This window comes from Tribolium castaneum, chromosome 1 (genome assembly GCF_031307605.1).
Source record: "Tribolium castaneum strain GA2 chromosome 1, icTriCast1.1, whole genome shotgun sequence".
NCBI classification, from domain to species: domain Eukaryota; kingdom Metazoa; phylum Arthropoda; class Insecta; order Coleoptera; family Tenebrionidae; genus Tribolium; species Tribolium castaneum.
In genome coordinates, this window is record NC_087394.1 from 9443787 (window position 1) to 9464860 (window position 21074).

The following is a 21074-nucleotide window of genomic DNA, read 5'->3' on the forward strand; positions in this document are numbered from 1 at the left end:
CTTTGTGATTATTGAAGTGGGCCTTCGATATACACTCCGAGGGAGTTTTAATAATAGTTCCTTTGTGATTATTGAAGTGGGCCTGAACTTTTGATCCTGATAAATTAATTAATTCGTTTTGATTTTGCAGCATATGAGGAGAGAAAAAAATTCTAATTGTTTATTTTTTTTAAATCAATATTGGTTTTAGGTAAAATGTTTGCAGTAACTGTATTTTTCCGCTGAAACATAGAAAAAATCAAATAAATAAATACAAAGCATAATGTTTTATTTGTCATTCTTTTATCTTTGACAGTGACAAAGATTAATAGTTGCATGGCTCGCATTTCCTGAAGATTTGGAATGAGTTTTATCGTCATCTCCACTGGCTGTAGCATCAGTATCTTCAGCAGAGCTAATATTTGAAAAGGACACTCTTATTGTCCTTGAAGATTTATCTTTAGGAACCTCTTGGAGACAATCAGCGTCACCACAATAACTACTATAGTGGCAATGTTCCGATCCACAGAATTCATCATCGATATAACTTTTACTTCTCGATCTGATAAAGTGGCAACACCAGTTTAAAAGACATACCGCTAGCAACATTTTAGCGGCGAGGGCAATAGCCAAAATCTAGAAAAAACATTAAAAAAATACTTTTTCTCCGAAATTTTCAAAAATCTTTTGTACATTGTAAACATTTAAAAGGTCAAAAACCTTTCTGATATTTTTGTTTTCTACTTTGGGGTTTAGGTTAATGTTGACGCCAACGAATTTTTAAGGATTTGTTGCAAAAAGGCATTTTGTTCCGGCTAGTAGAAAAATGGTGGATGCGCCGGGTTAGAGCAAAACTCAATTTTTTTCGTTTTTTTTTTGTAAAGTTATTTATCAACGTAATAGCATAAATAGTAACCTAAAAACGTATTTTCACCGCAGTTTCACTTACCACTAAAACTAAAATCGTCATTATTAACTTTTCCCTATTAGCCCTTTGCCAAGAATTAAACCCGACATTGCACATATGGTAAAGATTTAGTGTCGGATGATACGCTCCTTCGGCGCATGTTGCAGTAGCCCATCCATCATCACACTCACATTCTCCCGTTCCATTGTCCAAAACTCCGTGGTAACATTTTGAATTCACCTAAACACAACATTAAAAAAAAAATCAAAACACAAAAACATCATCTGTACAATATTTGAAATACTGTGGCAATGTTCGATGTTACCATCCTCAATCATTTCAAGATCAGACTCACACACTGGTTCGTGTAACTTCCTGCAAATGTTACTTTTGGGGACGTAGATAGTATTTGGGGGACATTCAGGAACCGACTGACAAATTTTACGCTCACGGTTGAAGTAACTCCTTCGAGAGGAGTATTTAATAACACAGTCGACAGGAAGACAAGTTTCAGACGTGAGATCACAAGTCGAGCATTTATCAAGGGCTGTACCTTGAAGGAAAATTTTTATTATCCAAATTTGTAATTTTGCAACTTAGTCCAGGCAATGGCAATGGTTGGGAACGGAATTCAAAATTAAAATTTTGTAGTCATTACTATTACTATTAAAAATCGGTGAATCAAAAGTAAGTTTTAGAAAGTAGGTAAGAGCTAGAAAAAATAGTTCTACAAACAAAAGATTTGTAAAGCATAGTATGCTGTATAAAAGTGTTTTTTTGACTTTTTTGATAAAATTAAAATTTGGTTGGAAGGTTTTTTGTGATTTAAAATTGCATTCATTATGACAGACGTCCAGTGGAGATTTTTTTAAAAATTTTAAAAGATACTTTCTCATATCTTTCATGGGAATAAAGCTAGAAGGTTTCTCAATGAGCGTATATTTGCAAGAAAGCTCAGAAAATTGGATTTGTCTTGTGGCGTATTATCTTTATTCGAGATGTGAGAATTTTTACATTTATATATTTTAATATAAATATTTTAATTGTCCTAGAAAGTTTTTGATGCAAAAGGAAGTTCATTGCAATTTATTGTTACTCTTATATGCGTTTGAGGTGGTGATTGCGGTATATAGTTTTTGTAGTTTCGCCATCTTTACTACCACGGTTTTTTAGTTGCAGTTTATTTTAGTCGTCACAAATATTTCGTGGACCAAAAATCAAAAAATTAATGCAGACAGTTTAGTCCTTTCAATTTTCTCTATTTTTTTGTAGATTTTTTTTGAGTTAAGTGATTTCCTGCCTCAATAATGACGATGAGCTAAACTACTAAAAATTGTCTGAAATCACGTTAGTACTTTTCGATTAGAGTAATAAAGATTCTTTCGTTATTGTTGATTGTTTATACTTTTCTACTGTTTTACTCCACAAAAGTTAAGAAAATCTAATCAAATAATTAAACCAAATCAATTCTATCAGTTTCCGAGCAGTGGAATCTAGATAAATGAATGAAGATAAAAACAGATACATGTTTACTGGTATGTTATTCCAGTGCTCGGAAAATGTTTAATGTAAAAATATGTAATTGGAATTCCTTATATCCTTTGTGAAGCGCTTTATTTAACAAATACCTTCAATAAACATTGTCAACATTCGTTCTTCTAATAAAACAAATAATACTTAACCACTAAAAAAATAAACGCTTTAGTCAAAAGGATTTCAAGGCAGAAATAATGAAAATTCAAAATATATAAATAACTAAACTAAACAGCGTTAGCTTACCAGATTTACTACAATTTACTACACTGTCTGCAATATGAAGATTTACTCGTAAACCTGCTTCAGTTTTTTGATATTACGTAAAGATTTTTATATTTTTTTTAATTTCCCAAAATTATTTTTTTTGTGTTTCCTTAATCTATTAAATCTATTTAAATCGTTTCTGTACGCACATATAAAAACGATTTCAGTAGATGGGAAGCTAAAAATGCTGCTAACTACCAGGAAATCATTCGAGCATTTTTTTTCTTCTTATAAGGGTCCGAAATATAAGACATGACTGGCCTTTTTAACTCTTAATTAGATTTCTTTACCAAAAATTTTAGGGTAGTATAGATAATCATGAAGAAACGTTACATCTAAAGAAATATTACACATAGATGAGAGATGATACAACTGGAAATAGTCAGATGCAATCATAGCACATTTTTATTCATTAAAACTTTGATGGAAAATATTAAAAGAAAAAAACTACAAAGAAAAATGCAACTAGATACATTTTTTATTGACTTTTAGAATATTGGAACGAATTATACCATTGTTGTAAATTAATGTCGCAATCATTAAATTTACAGCAATAATTTAATCAACAACTTATTTATTTAAAAAAACTATTATAACAAAAATCTGTAGGAGAAACACAATTTTTTTATATTTTGATTCAGAAGCATAAAATTTATAATTGATAATCAGTAAACACGCATAATAATAAAAAAAAGTTTTTGCAGCCCACTGTTATACGAAAAAATTAAATTAATATTACTTTGCATATTTTTTAAGCAATTTAACCAAAGAATAGCAACAAAATCAAAACAACATTCTTATCTACTACTCTATGCTTTACAATTTTTATTTAGAACTACACATTTGTTCTAGCTCTTCCCTATTTTAAAAAATCTTGAAAAATTTTTTTTTTATTTTTTAAAACTTTTTCGAGGGTTGCAATTTTTTTTGATTCAACATTTTTAAAAACTGTGCAGTAATTTATATCAAAAAATTCCCCCAACATTTTGATTTGACTGGACTCATAACTGATGATACAACTGGAAATAGTCAGATGCAATCAGAGCACATTTTTATTCATTAAAACTTTGATGGAAAATATTAAAAAAAAAATACAACAAAGAAAAATGCAACTAGATACATTTTTATTGACTTTTAGAATATTGGAACGAATTATACCATTGTTGTAAATTAATGTCGCAATCATTAAATTTACAGCAATAGTTTTAGTCAACAACTTATTTATTTAAAAAAACTATTACAACGAAAGTCTATAGGAGATACACATTTTTTTTTATATTTTGATTTAGAAGCATAAAATTTATAATTGATAATCAGTAAACACGCATAATAATAAAAAAAAGTTTTTGCAGACCAGTGTAATTATACGAAAAAATTAAATTAATATTACTTTTCATATTTTTTAAGCAATTTAACCAAAAAATAGCAAAAAAATCAAAACAACATTTTCATCTACTACTCTATGCTTTATAATTATTATTTAGAAGTACACATTTGTTCTAGCTTTTCCCAATTTTAAAAAATCTCCAAAAAGATTTTTTTTTTATTTTTAAAACCTTCTCGAGGGTTGCAATTTTTTTTGATTCAACATTTTCAAAAACTGTGCAGTAATTTGTATCAAAAAATTCCCCCAACATTTTGATTTGACTGGACTCTTAACTGTTTAATCTTTAATACTGAGATAAAAAAAATGTTTCAATCTTTGCATTCTACAACTTTTTGCTTTGTCTGGACTGAGTGTTTATACCTCCTCCTTTATGGTAAATCTCGTTCGTGTTAAAATATATTTCTCTGATCATTTGCTCGGATGATTGTTCAGTTTGGTAATTTAGCGACATTAAACATTTCCCAGCTCTATTTCGCAAATACTGGAAAAGAAAATCTAGAAAACGGAAAGCGATAAATTGGGTTTTACCAAATTTGGGTAAATTAGTGTAGCGTTTTTCACACCTTTGCTATTAATGACCCCCATATCTCCCCCAATTACGAACATATGGTCCGCTGTGTCGGAATAAGGATCTCCTTCAATGCATTTTAGGCTGGAAACACTTACGTGAACTTTGCATTCAAACGTATTTTCTACGGTCAAATCTAAAAAAGTCCTGATAGTCTTAACTTGGTTTTGGCGATTGATTCTTACAAAAAATCATTGCAATATCGTCACTGTTAATTTCGTACACACCGGCGTTCTGGAAATTGTTTTTTGTGGGAATGAGGAGTGGGGTTTTGGGGCCTTACCTGTATAATAACTGTACTAAAACATAACTTCATATTTAATAAAAAGTAAAGTGAAAGTATAAACATGAAATGTAACAGCACATGACACTGTCATTATTTTGTAAAAAGTTTTGTTTTGTTGTGACAGGAGAAATCGGAATCAAATGTACTTCAATGTTGTCAGTTTATTTCTGTATAAACAATATTGTACCATAATACCTATATTACAATAAGCCCATTTGTGATACGATAAACAACATTTTAGCTTATATAAAGGCGAGATATAGAGAGCAAGCTAGCAAAAACCGAAACAAGAGTACATCCTACATGAAACCTACGGAAAAGTTAAGCTACAACAAAGTGGTCGAAAGAAAGGTCCAAGTTCTGCGAACGAAATCAAGTCAATCACGAAAAACTCCCATCCAAGTGTATTACATCCCCACAGTGGCTGCGTAACATCTCCCGAAACTATTTCGTTTAAAAAATATCGTGTGCGTAATCTATGCGTCGAGAATGAAATACAATTGGCGGTGGTGTTGTTGTGGGGACTCAATAAGTTATCACAAGACTACATTTACTAAAACAACGTTATTATTAAAATATTCAGTTCCAAATCAGAGTCACCAAAAATTGGACAGATGTAGTGATCTCGATATTGATAATCGTAGACTTGGCTACAACAGTAGGTCTGACAATACATTCTTAACAATTATTATTTCCTAAACTATCTTCGTGTCAAAGCCATGCTGTGATGGGTTTGACACGCAGCGGTTTTGATATTAGTATAAAAAGTATAATTTTTAAGTAATACGAAACGAGTTGATATTTGTTTGGCCGACCACTAATGGAGCTTGAGGGTGGTCCAGACGATGGCGTTCGGGTGGTTCACTGCACCGATTTCACAATTTACTGTTCGCGACCGCCCGTTTATCACGAATAACGCCTCACTGGCGGGGGACACCATGTACTGCCCGAACAAACCTAGAAATAAACAGTTTTAAAACGAGTGAAACTGATAACTGGATCAAATAAAAGGAAAACCAGAAATGTTCAAACAAGAAAAATAAACCTTCAAATTAGCATACTGTCTTTAGAAAAAACTGGATCATTTGTTAAATGAAAGGTAAAGGGTAATACTTATAAAATAATAATTGTTATCAAACACAGATCTACAAAGAAGTGAGATGTATTAGCTGTTTTAAAACTATAAAAACGCCAACGTATTTTACCGAATTATTTTTTTAAATAAGGTTGATAAAAATGTAAAATAGTTATTAATGATAAGATCTCTCACTGAAACTATAAATTGCATTAGCTATCAATTTTTTGATTAGCATAAATAATTTGTAACAACGCATTTTGAGAGAAAATGCGACGGTGAAGTTTTTATAGCCACTTTCGCTAGTGGCTAGGTTGCCTACTTGAACGCAACATGTCGCGTCCTGATTTGTTTTGTTTATATTGCCGAAATAAAGCAAGTAAAGGGCCAAAATGTATCAAGTGTGACAGGGTATTTCACCCTAAGTGTGTCGAAAGACTGAATATTGAAGTGATTGATGATGAACAAGTAATATGTTGTACTGGAATGGAAGAAAAAATGGAAGAAAAATGCAACTATGGGACTTCAAGATGAGATCCAAAAACTACGTAATGAAGTTGATGTATTGAAGTCATCTAATATAGATCTTATTAAGCTGCTCACTCCTTCTTCGGGAGTAGAGATAAGACCTAACCATACTCATACGTTAACGCAGGAAATTAAAATTCAACGATCTAGGGATGATGGTGGTTACAGCAACACCAACAGCAGTAAATTGAAGACAACTATTCCTAGTAAAAATTTAACAACGAGGGGAGAACAGCAAAAAGATCTAATCGATGTAGGACCAAAAAAACTACGCGATAATAATTCAACAGTGAAGACAGCTGATTTCGATATAGAAAAAGTAGAAAGGGACAATGACCGCTCATCTAATGGCTGGATACAAGTACAGTCAAAAAGACGAATAAACAAAAAATGGTCCGGTGTGCGTGGTAAGGCTAATACAGAGAAATCTTCAGGTCTTACAGCAGCAAATAGGAAGGCATATATTTACGCTGGAAATTTCGAAAACTCAACTAAAGAAGAAGATGTTAAAGACTATTTAAGCAAAATATTCCCTAATGAGACTATTGAAGTAGAGAAACTTACTAGAAGAGATGATGCTAGGAGCATATCGTTTAAAATTATCACAGATCGTCGGCTTCTGGAACACCTGTACAATCCAGACAACTGGCCGGAAGATGTGTTGATTAAAAGATATCAATTTTTTCCCAAAAAGCAGAATAACCTACACGAATCAGAAAGTATCTCCAGAGACAAATGAAGAACCTTGCATATTGTATCTGAATCTTCAGAGTTTCCTGCCGCATAAGGATCAGTTAGTTGTTCTAGTGAATCAAGTGAAGCCAAAACTACTAATATTAAGTGAAACAAGAGTGACAGAAGATATTAAGGACGTTGAAATTCAAATACAAAACTACAATGTGTTAAGGTGTGATTCTTCAAATAGGTACACTGGAGGTGTGATGGTGTATGTGAGAAATGATGTGAAGGTTTCGTCTATTGATACCAGAGTTTGTGAAGGAAATTATTGGAGCTTGAAATTTGATCTTGATCTTAAAAACAAGAAAATTAAGATCTGCTGTGTCTATATGTCGCCAAGTGGTAACTGTCGTCAATTTATTGAATTATTTGAAGAATACTGTGATTTATTTAGCAACGATAGATGTATCATATTAGGTGATTTTAATATTAATTTCTTATCAGATAGTTACTATGTAAATCAATTAAAAAACATTGCGCGAGTATATGGCATGTTATCTAACAGACAGGAAACAAAAAGTTAAATATAATAACGTTTTGTCTGATGAAGTGTCTAGTGAATTTGGTGTACCACAAGGTAGCGTTCTTGGCCCTCTTTTATTTTTAATTTATCTTAATGACATTGTAAACTATTGTGATTGTGATTTTGTTAATTTGTTTGCCGATGACACATTGGTAGCATGCTATGACACTGATCTTGATAAATGTATTAAAAAAATGAACAAGGCTCTCGAAATACTTGAAAAATATTTTAACACAAATAAACTTAAAGTAAACGTGTCCAAAACTAAAGCTATAATTTTTACAACTAAATATAAATACAACCACATTGATTTTGCCAACATTAATTTAAGCATATATAACATAACTGTAGAGTTTGTTAATAAATGTAAGTATTTAGGATTTTACCTAGATAGCTTGCTCGATTTTAAGAGTCATCTCGATTATGTTTGTAAAAAAATTAGGACGAAATTGTTTTTTTTCTTAAGAATATCTACGCATGTGTCAATGCAAACAAGAATTTTAATTTACAATTGTATTGTCCAACCACATTTTGATTATTGTGCCACACTTATGTACCTGCTACGGCCTAGTCATGTTGTACAACTGTAAAAGCTTCAGAATAGAGGAATGCGTATAATTTTAAGATGTAACCGCTTAACACCTATAAAATGTATGTTATCGGCCCTAATGTGGTTTTCTGTGACGCAACGACTGTATTATTCTACCATGATTTTTGTATATAAAATAATTAAGCTTGGAGTACCAGAGTATTTCAGTGAATATCTTATTTGCAGAAATAGTGTACACAATTACCAGACTAGGGATTCTTCCAAAATTAATGTTCAAAGTGTAAATTACCAACAAACAATGTTATCTTTATTTTTTAAGGGTATTAATGAATATAATAAGTTACCAAACAATATTACAAATGCAGGTACTCTATCTATATTTAAATCAAAAATCAAAGATTATGTGAAGATAAATGTGCAATAAGTGTGACTTTTATCCACTAATGTAATTTTTTATTTATTTTTAACTATTGTAACTAGGTTTCCTATTAATTAATAAAATTCTTCTTCTTCTTCTTAAAAATAGTTTTGAAACAGCTAATAGTTATTATTTTGAAGCGGCGTAAATAGAAATGCTCAAACAGTACCTAAAGAAAATAAAACGTTATAGCCTTAAAAATGATTATCACTTTTCATAGCAAAGTTTTTTTGCATAAGCATTGTTCTCAACAAAAAACATATGGAAAATTCGCTTTTAAAGAAGACTAAAGCAGGTTTAATTTCAACAGAAATCAGAAAAATTGTACGGTTATTGGCTTTAAAAAAATGATCATTTAGTGAACAAATAAAATAAACATATTGAGTGTCCCAGCAAGTTGGTTAAGTCCATTAGTCACCTCTAAATGTTAGAAAAGTAACAACATTTGTTTCCTAAGCTCCTGCCTTACTTGGAATTATTTTTAAACATACACGGTGTTTCGGAAATGAGCTACAATACAAACTTACGTTTTTTTTTAAATGGGAACACCGTACAATTTTTTGCATTTTTAGATGTAGCTTCCATTTAAAATTTTCAAGTTATTGAACTTTTAACAAAGCTCTTATTTTTTATTTTCTTGATGAAAGTGAGTTAAGAAAAAATACGTTCTTAAAATTGGAACATTTACTTTAAAGTGGTGAAAGTCCCACTTTTCTAGAAGTCTTAGTTTTTGAGTAATAATTTTTTTATAAGCGGGTTTTCGTTAAAAAAAATTAAAATACTTCAAAAACCAAGCAGAATCGACCAATAAAAGTTTAAATCAAAATCATTGGTTTTAAATACTACATCGAAAAATGCAAAAAATATAGGGTGATACATTTAAAAAAAAAGTTTGTATTATAGCTCATGTCGGAACAGCCTGTATATTTGAAAATAATTTTAGGTGAGGCAGAGGATTAATATCTACGGCTTAGAAAAATAAAATTATTACTTTTCCAATATTTAGAAGAAAATCATGGACTTTACTTACTCGCTAGGACACCTGTATAACGACTCTAAACGTGATTGACATTTCACTATTTTTTCACAGTCGATGGCACTTTTGAAAAGCTTTGTTTTCAGCAAAAATAAGAAAATTTTAGGAATAATTTAGCTAAAAAATACCAAAATATTTTGGAAAAAAACAAAGAATTCATTAAGGCTTCAGCAGTCATTATGAATTCACTTTTTTTTTTACAATCGTAGGCATTTTAGATAAATTGTTTACCGTAAAAATCAGGGAAAATTTACGAGTAATTTGCTAAAAAACGAGACAGTGCAAAAATGTTCTCAGCATATCACAATTTTTTTCTAGAGCTTTAAGAATGGATTGTATGTCACATTTTTTGGAGTTGGAGGCTTTGTAATACAAAAGCAAAAACCTAATTTACATTATTGTCAAAATATTAAAAAAAAACAAATAAAAACATATTAGGGCCCTAAAAGCAATTGTCGGTTCACTATTTTTTTACAGACGAAGGTGTTTTTGGTAAGCTTTGTTTTCGGCAAAAATGAAATATATTTAGCAAAAAATTCCAAAATATTGTGAGAAAACCAAAGGGTTCATTAAGAACATAAGTGGTCGTCAATTAACTATTTAAGTCTATTAACTATTTACAGTGAAAAACCCTTAAGATATTTTTTATTTTCAACAAAAGGCCTTGCTAACAAGGTTTGTTTTCAGTACTTTTTAGTATTTTTTTTTGAGAAAACAACAAACTTCATTAAGGTCCAAGAAATAATTGTTCGTTTACTATTTTTTTACAATTGAAATCTCTTTAGACAAAGCTTTGTATTCAGCAAGAACTAGAAAAATTTTACAGATGATTTGCCTAAAAGAATGTCAAAATAATTAAAAAAAAATATGAAAATGTATTACATCACTAGGAAATGATTGTCAATTTACTATTATTTCCAGTCAAAAGCCAACAATTAAATTACTCCTTTTATTCACAATAGGATCTAATATAACACAGATATATAGAAAATGTCTAAATTTGAGACTTACATCAACTAAAAAGTGCACACGCACTATCGCCACTTTTCAGAAAGATTTGAAATGGAAGTTGTTAAAATTATCGTTGTGTTTTCCATAAAAACTCAGCCTTTTGATCAAAAATGTTTAAATTAAAAACTATTTTTGAGATAAGGTTATTACTATTATTAGATTTAGGGCCGGTTTATAGAAAGCTTTAAAAACTTTAGAATTAGTTTAATTCTAAATTGAATCTTAATTTCGCTTTCTGTAAACCGGCCCTTAGTGTTATAATTATAGTTCGTAATTTTTAGCACAAAAATGACGAAAATTAAAGCTAAAATAAGCTTAAAATTTAAGCAAAATATGCCTAAAGTATTGCTTTGAAACCAGTGGTTTTTTAAATTATATTGTTAAAGTTGTGTTCCGAGCGCATTTCTAAGATTTTTGGGAGTTTGCCGAATTTTATATTCGTCAAATTTTCGCTACGACGTTTCAAAATGACGAAAATTATTTAGTTCCAAAAATATATAAGTTTTTAAAACTATTAGAGGATATTGGAGGTAAAGCAATTTTAAAAACTTGAGAATTATTAAAATTAGCATTAAAATAGCACAAAAAAAGTTTTTTAGTTCATAAAAATGTCAAACTAGCAAATAAGTAGAAAAAATTGGTTTATTTGAAACAGAAAAGCTTTATTTGTCTAAATCGACAAAAAAATACAAGGTGTATCAGAAATACGTGTTTTAATTTTAACAGGTAACAGAGCTCAACAAATATAACATCTTTTCTATTTGCAATTTTTCAATAAAAAAATACACCCTGTATAGGTGAAAAGTTTTAAATTGCGTAAAATGGGATTAAATCTTAATCGTGTTACCCTGTAGATTGAATCTTTAATTTAAACTGAATTTTATGCTAAAGCTAATTGTGCGAAATTCTTTATAGTTTTTGAGTTATGAATTTATTTAATGTCATTTTATCACGATGCTTTTTTGTTTAGAAATTATGCTTAAAAACGACTTCTATTAATGTTGTTTTTAAATTGTATAATATTTCATGATTTTGTTCAAAAAGATCGGACTATTGAACATTTAGAGAATCGAACGTTACTTTCCAATACGATTTTCACAAAATCGCTCTAACAAAAATTAAAGCGGTTTTGAAATTTGTGGTAAGTACTTTAATAGAGTAAATAATCTATAAAAAAAATGCTACTCCTGACATCGTGAGTTTCTAAAATTTATCACGTATTTAACGTACTAATTATTTTTGTACTAATTATTTTTTTCGTACACTTTATTCTATTCTTTTTCCGGCTCCTATATATTACGTTAACATTTTAATCAGCTCTGAACAGCGTCAGGTGATAGGATCGCGTCTTACCTGATCCGCTGATAGGTCTGTTGGGATTGTTCCATTTGGTTAATTTCATGGGAATTGCTTTCCCGACACCCGTTATGATCTCCACTTTCCCTGAAATCGAATTTAATCAAGCCGTGCCCCCGCCACCCACTCCCACAAACCTGTTAACAGATTGAGGAATAGAATATCTTCCTTGTCTTGGGCACTTGCGTAAATATCATAACTGTGAGTTGTTTGACTCGGATAGAACGTGACATCGGATATATTCAGCGTTGTTTTCACATCAAACGAAAACACAAGACCGTTCTCTACAATCCCAAGAATCAGCAATATTTTTGATCCGAAAATAACACGCTCTACCTGTTATCTCTTGCACGATAAGAGTGGCTCCGCTATTTGTACGATCTAGTGTAACGAGTTTCCTAGAATCGGGAGATATGTACGGGATTCCAGGCAAATTTGGTTTCGTTCCAATAACCGTATCTGTCAGATAATCCAGAATCAATTGACCGGTGGGCCTGCTAGTGACGGGCTCCAGACACTGCATTATCACCAAACCGTCTGAAAAAATACACCGTTAGGAAGGGATTAAGCTGGAAATTTATTATTACATAACGCGGAAAATTGGATCTGGGCTGGAACGCAGTTGTAGGGTGTGAGATCAACTGATCTGGTGTATCTCAAATTAACGAGATCCAGTTTGTAGAGACCTCGTTGATTGGTGTGGGTTGCATACCCGTATTTGAAGCTATAATGCGAAAGCTCCTGAAATAAACCAAATAATTCACCAAATAATTATTTCAAGCTCGCAATACTTGGTCCGGAGACGGAATAAAAAGCCCCTTAACTAGATCAAAATGACCGTCGATTGATTCCGGATGCACAGTGTGGTGTTTTCGCTTCTGGCCTGCGTCCCTAATCACCTGAAAAATTCCAAAAAATTATTTTGCAGCGACTTGGAATCGCGCTGGTTGCCTGACCTGAATGGTTTTAATTCCGGTATTGTTCGTTGATCTCCAGTTAAGTATCCACACTTGGTCTAAATGAGGGACGTGGAAGAGTTCCACGGGATATTTGTCGGTGCTAACAACCTACAACAACAATTATTGCTGCTGAAATTAATTGATCAAGTACTTACGTCTACTACCACCATTTGTACTTTGGAAATGATTATTACTCGGTCCCTTTCTGGTTGGCTGGCGTAGACGTATCGGTTGGCAACGTTTATGGCACGTCCCCAGGAGCATTTTACTCCTTTATCGCCACACACGTATTCCTATAAAAAGTATTTTATTTGGGAAAAAGTGTTTAGTAACTGCCGGGGGATTATGAGTGAAGTGGTGCTTCTATGAATTTTCTGTGAGACAATATTTTGCTGTGGAATTGTTTTATTTTCTTTGTTGGAAGTTTAGTGGCGCATTTTGTATTCGTTGCGAAGTGTTTAATCTTCATTAAACAAAGTTATGGGCTATTTTTTTGTGTGAAATTAATACCTAATTTAATAACTTAAAATGGTTATTGTTACGATTATTGCTTTATACCAAGTTCCACCCGATGCAGATTCACACGTGCGAATTAATGTTCTTAACATAACAATATCATATTCCATATCGAGCGCGATATTATCCTTGAAGAACTTGAGTTATGAGCTCTTACAGTTTAATGTCTTGGGTATTGTTTCAGAATAAATATCGCATACTTTGATTTTAATGATAATTTTAAATTGAAGTTACAAATTTTTCTTTTAATTATTATTGTAACATGGTTTTGCTTAGGATAGGACTAAAATTAAGAAATAAAACAGAAAAAGAAAGTTAGATCCAAAAGAAAAAAAAGTATAGAGTATGTTTAAACCTCTTCAGTAACAGGTGAAGTATAAATTACTTTATGAAACGAAATCTTAAACAAAGTTGTTAATAAAAATATTTTTGTGTATTATGTATTTGTATCACAAACATTTTAATAAATTCTGGTGGATGCGCCGGGCTAATCGTTCAATATTTTTGAGATAATTCATTTGATGAATAACCTAGTCTTACTGATATTTTTGTATTTTGTTTGGCTGGTACAGAGTAATAAGTAATGGTTGATTCAAATTGGAATATACTGGGTGTTTCACACAACACCCATTTTAAAACTGAAGTTACAAATTTTTCTTTTAATTCTTATTGTAACATGGTTTTGCTTAGAACAGGATTAAAATTAAGAAATAAAACAGAAAAAGAAAGTTAGATCCAAAAGAAAAAAAGTATAGAGTATGTTTAAACCTCTTCAGTAAAGGGTGAAGTATAAATTACTTTATGAAACGAAATCTAACACAAAATTAATAAAAATAGTTTTGTGCATTATATTTATATCACAAACATTTTTAATAAATTCTGGTGGATGCGCCGGGCTAATCGTTCAATATTTCTGAGATAATTACCTTTGATGAATTACCTTGTCATATTGATATTTCTGTATTTTGTTTGGCTGGTACAGAGTAATAAGTAATGGTTGATTCAAATTGGAATATATAGGGTGTTTTACACAACTTTACGAAGTTTGTGTCTAATGTACGCACCCATACACACAAAAGCCATAAAACATTAGATACAAAAAAATTACATTTAATTATTTATTATTTGGAAACCCATGACACTAGTCACTGGGACAGTGTCATAAATTGATGTTTTTCAGAAACAGTTATCATGTGTTCTATCAAAAGGTGGAATAAATATGATTCTATTCTATCTATCTTAATCACTAACCTCCCAAAACGTTGTATTCTTTTAAAGGGGTGAACTAACTAGGGAATACTATCTAATTTTTCAAAATTGTAATCGAGTTCGTATAGGAATATGTGTTCTTGATGGCATTTTACAGGCGTAGGTCTCGTAAAATTATGTGAAATATTATGTAGTTTGGTTATTTCAATATAAATTAAAACATTCTGAAACTTTTTGGATTATTGTATGTATGTAAAATATATTTTAGAAACTTTTGTTTTTTGAACTAAAATCAATGAACAAGATTTGTGTTAGTTGTTTGTAACTCAAATTTTTAATACCTAGTTAATACTTTATGGTGAATGCGCCGGACAAATTGTTCAATGTTTAGAATTAACTCACATATTTTTAATCTCAATAAAAGTTTGAATTTAATTTAGCTCATATAAACTGCTAAACCCTACGAAATTTCTTTTAGGAAATTCACACAAGAAGAAGATTTTTTGACTAGTTTCTTGGGTCAGTTTGGACTGCCAAAAGAAGCACTTTCAGTAGCCAAGGTTAAGTTTAAAAATAAATTGTAGTTACAAATTTTTCTTCTAATACTAATGATTGTAACAGTTTAGATTTTGGTTAATTAAAGTAAGCCTTAAATCTTGTAATACATTGTTAATGTATTTTGCCTTGAATTTGTTCATTTTTTGTATTTCATCTTATTTTTTATATTATTAAGGATTAAATCTTGTAATACATTGTTAATGTATTTTGCCTTGAATTTGTTCATTTTTTGTATTTCATCTTATTTTTTATATTATTAAGGATTTAGAATTTATTTAAGTTTTTATGGTTGTTTTTACAAATGATGGTTGAGGATCTTATGCTTATAGTTATTAATAATTCAAGTGCGAAAACACAAACTTCAAGTCAGAAAATTCATAAAAATTGATGAGAAAAGAGAGTTAAATTAAATGGCTACGATATCGTAATAACATTATTAATGTTGTTATAAAAAATGTTAGAAACATTTTTGTCTACGTATGTTCTGTATACAGTGTGAATTGGTAATTGTGCAAATATTTGTAATAGCGAGTAATAGCCAACCGTAAAACTGAAAAGTCCGCCAAGTCTATAATTTTTTTAATACTAGAAAATTACTATTATTTGGAGTTTGCCAATTAATCATTTGTACGAAAAATGGTTTTTAGGACAAAAAAATACAACAACAAGATATTTGAAATTATTTAACAGCAACTTTTTAACACCAGAAAATTTTATCCAGCAGTAATTATGAAGGAAGTACTTTAAAATGAGAAATTATTTAACAGCAACTTTTTAACACCAGAAAATTTTATCCAGCAGTAATTATGAAGGAAGTACTTTAAAATGAGAAAAAAAAATGAAAATTCCAGTTGATAATAATTGATCGAATTAGCTACGATATGGGCAGCGGTTAAGGAATAAAAAAGCACTTTACGTAAAGTGCGGAAGCTGGGTGGAAAAATACAAAAGAATTATAAACCAAAACAGTTATCAAGGATAAAAAAGAAGAAATTATTAAATTGATAAAATTTAATGAGAAGAAAAAAGTATTAAATTAAATTGTTACGATATTCGTAATCTCACTATTAATGTTGTTGTAATTGTGGGTAATAGTGGAGCTCAGAAGAAGGCTGAAATTTAAATTTCTTTGCGCTATAAAACATTCTGTATCTCAGAAATTATAAGGGAAGTTAAATTGTTTTGTCTTCTTTTGAGAACTCTAGAGAAAATTAGTGGCACCCCTCAAAATATTTGCACAACTCCTTAAAATTCACCCCGTATTTAGTTTAGTTATCGGTGTGTAAAAGTTAAAGACTGCTTTTTGAAGTTAAAAAAATGTTATAATGTAATCAGTTTATATACTTCTTGGCGGAAGTGATCTAAAAGACCCTCTTCAAGTTACTATACTAATATTTTTACTACATAGAATTTTTCCCCGTGTTTATATTCGAAAAGTTTTCTCATGGAATAATTTCCATACATTAGATTTAATAAAAAATTGTATTTAAATTTTATTTAACCTGAATGCACTCTTCCAAAACAAAACTGTTGTTCAGTATCTAATTTCGAAACCGGAATCAAGGCAAAAACTAAGTACTTTTAAGAGAGATTAATAGACAGTTTTAAATAAGACAACCATTTTTAGTATTTGATACTAATTATTAAAAAGAAATGGTAATAATAAAAAGTGTTTATTAAAAAAAATAAATCTAGGTAATTTTTTTGTATTTGTTTGACGAAGAAGCGAATAGCTAGCAAATGATTTCAATTTTCAATAGACCTTAATCCCATTTCGTTAGAGTGTTTTTTAAAAAAATATATATTTTTTAATTCCGGTTAAGATTTGAAACAAGTACAACAAACTTTACACCGTAAAGGATCGCAAATAAGTATGAATACAAATCATCCAAAATAAGATGTTCTTTCTGTTAAAAGAAATTTTTCCAGTTTAGAATTGTTCAATTTTTCGTCAAAATTCTTGTCGATTTGCGATACATTAATCATGCAATTACTCCCGGACTATTAGAGATAACCCTGTAAAGCTTATTACCTTTGGAAAGCCTTATTAATTATCTATCTTTTTCAAAAAAAAGATTATTGTTCTCCGACCAATAGTTTTCTTGCAAATTGCTCATAAAAGCAAAAATAGGTAAATGTAAATAAATAATTAAAAAACTATTGGGAATTTGGCCAATTTCTTAAAACCAATCGATTTTCCGGATCACTGCCGTAATTGGGAAAATAAAAAAAATTGTTAATACTTTCTCCGCAATTTTCAAAATTTTGAGAAAAAATTTGCTAAAACCTATTTTATTTTATAGATTTTAATCTGCTTTTTACGACGGAACAAACCATTTTGCTTTAAAAAACATTTTTGGTAATGTTAGTAATTTTTGAGCAACAGTCTCTCAAAAAACATTCTTTACTCTAACAGTCTTAAGTTGTAGACTCTGTAAGTTTTTTTCCGAGTGTTTTTCTCATTTGTTACGTTACGTTTGTCCTACAGTTTGTAAAAAATATGACTGTATGTTTTTTTTAATTTTATTATTTTTGAGGTGATTAGAGTTCAAGGCTGTTATTGTATTATTATTGTTATTGTAAATTAATAATTTATCTATGATCCCTGATTTTTTTTACTTTGATATTAAAAACATTATTTGTTTATGTAAATAACTCTTTTAAATGTGCATTAAATTTTGCATAGAATATTTTTCAATAAGACCTTTATTTATTCATATCATTCTATAAAAATAAATGAGAGTAGATATTCTTATTTTTTTGATAAATACCTTAATTTAAACTTTGTGATTATTTATTATCTGTATAAAATATTCAAATAACAAACTTGTAGTTTTTGTGATTTTAATAGCCAAAAAACGCAAAATCATTTAGAAAAGAGACAGCAATTAATTGGGTGACTTTTTAATGCCGGATTTGGAAACATGCAATTAGTTCAGTAAATCACACAAAATTCTCCTCTTAGCTTTCGTCGACATAATCCTTTTTATTTCAGCTTGGCGTAAAAAGGCGAAAAATGCACCAAGAATTATTGTTCAATACATCATTCTTAGAGCTATACGTAGTATGGGTGCCGTCATATATCAGGGATGATCACTCCTAAGCTTTATTAACGGCGATGTGAACGTCTTCTAATACAGTAGAATCGTGTTTTATTGTTTTAAAATGATATCGGAACAGTGGCTTGTTGCTTCACCTTATTATTAAAGTTAAAAATTAATTAGGCAAGAAATTATTCAGCGGTTGGGTTACACATAAACGATTTGCACTGTAGCCCTGGCTTAATCTTTTGTGTACGATGGAGTTAATCTAAATTAAAGTGTAATCAATAGTTTGGAGTTTTGTTGGTAACACCCAAACAAATAAGTAAACAAAAGTTGATGTAACTTTCGGAACCACAAATCTTGTAAAATTTATACGAAGACGTTTAAGAAATCGCTCGGAGTTAGAGAAGTTATCATAACTTCTGTTTTACTTAAAGGAGAGCGATCACAAAGAAACAGGGAGGAAAAACCGTGGCTATTGTGGATCTAGAACGTTTCATTAATACTGATGTGTCTAATTTCCTCGCATCTTCACTGTTACAAAACAAGTTTACAACTGCTGACGTGTTGAATAATCCTTTGATAGTTTAGATTACTTGAAGAAACTATTCACAACTAGTCCAACTCACTGAAGAATCAAAGACTTTATTTTATTGGTATTCCAGAGGACGACGATCTTCTATTTAAATTAAGTTTATTACGTAAATTTCTGAGATCACAGGTCTTACCGAAAGAATCCAGTTTCGAATAAATTAGGAGTAGCGGATTGGAATTTCTCCGGCAAATGTTATTTCAGACTTTTATTTCTCTCGTGATTCGTCGCAATTTTTGTACTGTAAATACCTTATATTTTCTCAGACACAATCCTTGAGTTAAGCTACTTTAACCGAATAAAATTAAGTTTTCTAAATGGCATTTTATGATTTAAATAATTAAAAATTCAATGAATTTTAGCTTTAAATTTGTATCATTTATTATTTAAGATATGTGAACCAATGATATACCTTAACAACTATACAGGTAATCTAGTGAGTTAATGGCTTTTGAATAATACAATAATAATAATAATAATAATAATAATAATAATAATAATAATAATAATAATAAATTTATTACCAAAACACAAACGTACAAAAAAAGCAAATTCAAAAAATTTAAAACTTAAGATTTAGTCTACAGAGCGTTCGTTAATAAATAATAACAACAAGAGAAAATAAAAAGTAAAAAAAGTGATAAAAGTACATATTACATAAATATCAATCCACTAAAATTTTTTCATCCATTTATTACTACATCATCTGAAATTATTTTTGTAATACTCTAGAGCGTTTGAAGAGTAAGGTGAAACTTTAAATACTCTATATTTTTTACATTATCAGATGCAGTTATTATTGTTGTTTGTAAAACAAAGTCCTATTAATCGATTATTTTGCTTAGGTATTGAAATAATTTAGTAAATTCGATCCATTTCTAAAATGTAAGATATTTGTAATTGATGTAGAAATAGAGTTTAGGGTCAGCTTAAGCAAAGATTTATTTGGTTATTATTAAAATATATAAATATAAATTGAAAAAAGCTAATTTAAAATTAGTAAAACGATGGAGACGTGAAGCTGTGTCTTTTTAAATTGTTTTATAATTTTGTTTAGAATTATTCTTGGTTACTCTTTAGCAATGTTTGTGTATTCTTAATTTTTTTTTAAGATTTCCCTCAAATTCTTTTGTAAAGCCGTCTCTGAACATTTGGATTGCAACGCTTCTTAAGTTTATTTTATAAATTCATTTGATGATTCTTTTATACTTTTTTCTTTATATTGTTTCTTATAATTATGTTTTAGGCTTTATTTAAAAAATTCTGTAGTCTTCTGTTATGTTTTGAAAACTTTACATGAAATCATTTTACAAACTATATTTTTTTACATTCTCCAAATTCTCTTTTAGATTCTATTTCGCTCTTTTTAAAAATACTATTGTAATTCCTTTATTATGTGTTAATTTTTTTTGCCTAATAACACTTTAAAAATAAAGTTGACTAATTCGAAAAATAAAATAATCCTACAGAATATTACAAATAATTTCAAACGGGTTTAAAAGTTCTCAAAAGATTATATCCAACAAAATTGCAAAAAATAATTCCCATGTACAAAACAGAAAATTTAGCGCAAATTATTATTTATACGCAATATATTGTTACAACAGTAACTAACTAAGCCCAGGAAGCACACAGACGTAGATTAAACGTTTTTTTAACGTTACGTTACGTTGATATATACATTGAAATTTTTAACGATGTTATTTAGTTTTGTGATTACGTTTTCTTTTAACGTTTATGTTACGTAGTTTAAAAATTAGCTTTATTCTTTTTATCAATTTTTAACGTTAAAGAACGTCTCAACTTGAAAGTTGTATTTACATAAAAAGTGTAAAACAAATTTAACGTTATTAATAATCGTATTTAGTAACGTTAGTTTTAAACGTATGATTAACGTTTCAAAAAATAATAATTTGATTTTTATGGTACTGTTTGACGTTAATATTTTATAATGGAATAAAATTATCTGAATAAAAAGCTTTTTTATAACGTTGCTTGTTGACGTTGAATATTGGTTTTATATTTTCTATAATT

General features: G+C 29.6%; 2 protein-coding genes across 3 annotated transcripts in view; both read right to left on the minus strand.

Annotated features, from left to right (window-relative positions):
- Positions 1 to 247: 247 nt before the first annotated feature.
- Positions 248 to 5051, minus strand: LOC103314495 (uncharacterized protein). 2 transcript variants are annotated; one of them, XM_015978523.2, is made up of 8 exons: positions 4925 to 5051; positions 4827 to 4875; positions 4740 to 4777; positions 4602 to 4687; positions 4434 to 4554; positions 1177 to 1439; positions 929 to 1126; positions 248 to 615 (listed from the first exon to the last, which is right to left on the minus strand). In XM_015978523.2, exons 3-8 carry the CDS (start codon positions 4750 to 4752, stop codon positions 283 to 285), a joined length of 1014 nt encoding a protein of 337 aa, XP_015834009.1. In that variant the 5' UTR covers positions 4753 to 4777; positions 4827 to 4875; positions 4925 to 5051; the 3' UTR covers positions 248 to 282. The 2 variants fall into 2 exon arrangements, with proteins under 2 accessions (XP_015834009.1, XP_008198966.2); XM_008200744.3 differs by having other exon boundaries at positions 4602 to 4777.
- Positions 5052 to 5070: 19 nt separating this feature from the next.
- The window catches only part of LOC659040 (follistatin-related protein 5), a 233176-nt gene continuing 217172 nt past the window's right edge, over positions 5071 to 21074 (minus strand). Inside the window, exons 15-22 of the mRNA XM_008200745.3 lie at positions 13277 to 13414; positions 13119 to 13229; positions 12954 to 13061; positions 12750 to 12903; positions 12499 to 12699; positions 12300 to 12446; positions 12160 to 12249; positions 5071 to 5884 (exon numbers count right to left, since the gene is read on the minus strand). Coding sequence (XP_008198967.1) covers positions 5745 to 5884; positions 12160 to 12249; positions 12300 to 12446; positions 12499 to 12699; positions 12750 to 12903; positions 12954 to 13061; positions 13119 to 13229; positions 13277 to 13414 — 1089 coding nt within the window. The 3' untranslated portion in view covers positions 5071 to 5744. The remainder of the gene's footprint in view (positions 5885 to 12159; positions 12250 to 12299; positions 12447 to 12498; positions 12700 to 12749; positions 12904 to 12953; positions 13062 to 13118; positions 13230 to 13276; positions 13415 to 21074) is intronic.

Coding starts and splice junctions, on each gene's coding strand:
- LOC103314495 (XM_008200744.3), bottom strand. CDS start 4,990: ATGTTTATACTTTCACTTTACTTTTTATTAAATATGAAGTTATGTTTT. Junction 4,778..4,826: donor CGATATTGCAATGATTTTTT/GTAAGAATCAAT, acceptor GGACTTTTTTAG/ATTTGACCGTAGAAAATACG. Junction 1,440..4,433: donor GATTTACCATAAAGGAGGAG/GTATAAACACTC, acceptor TTTTCCTTCAAG/GTACAGCCCTTGATAAATGC.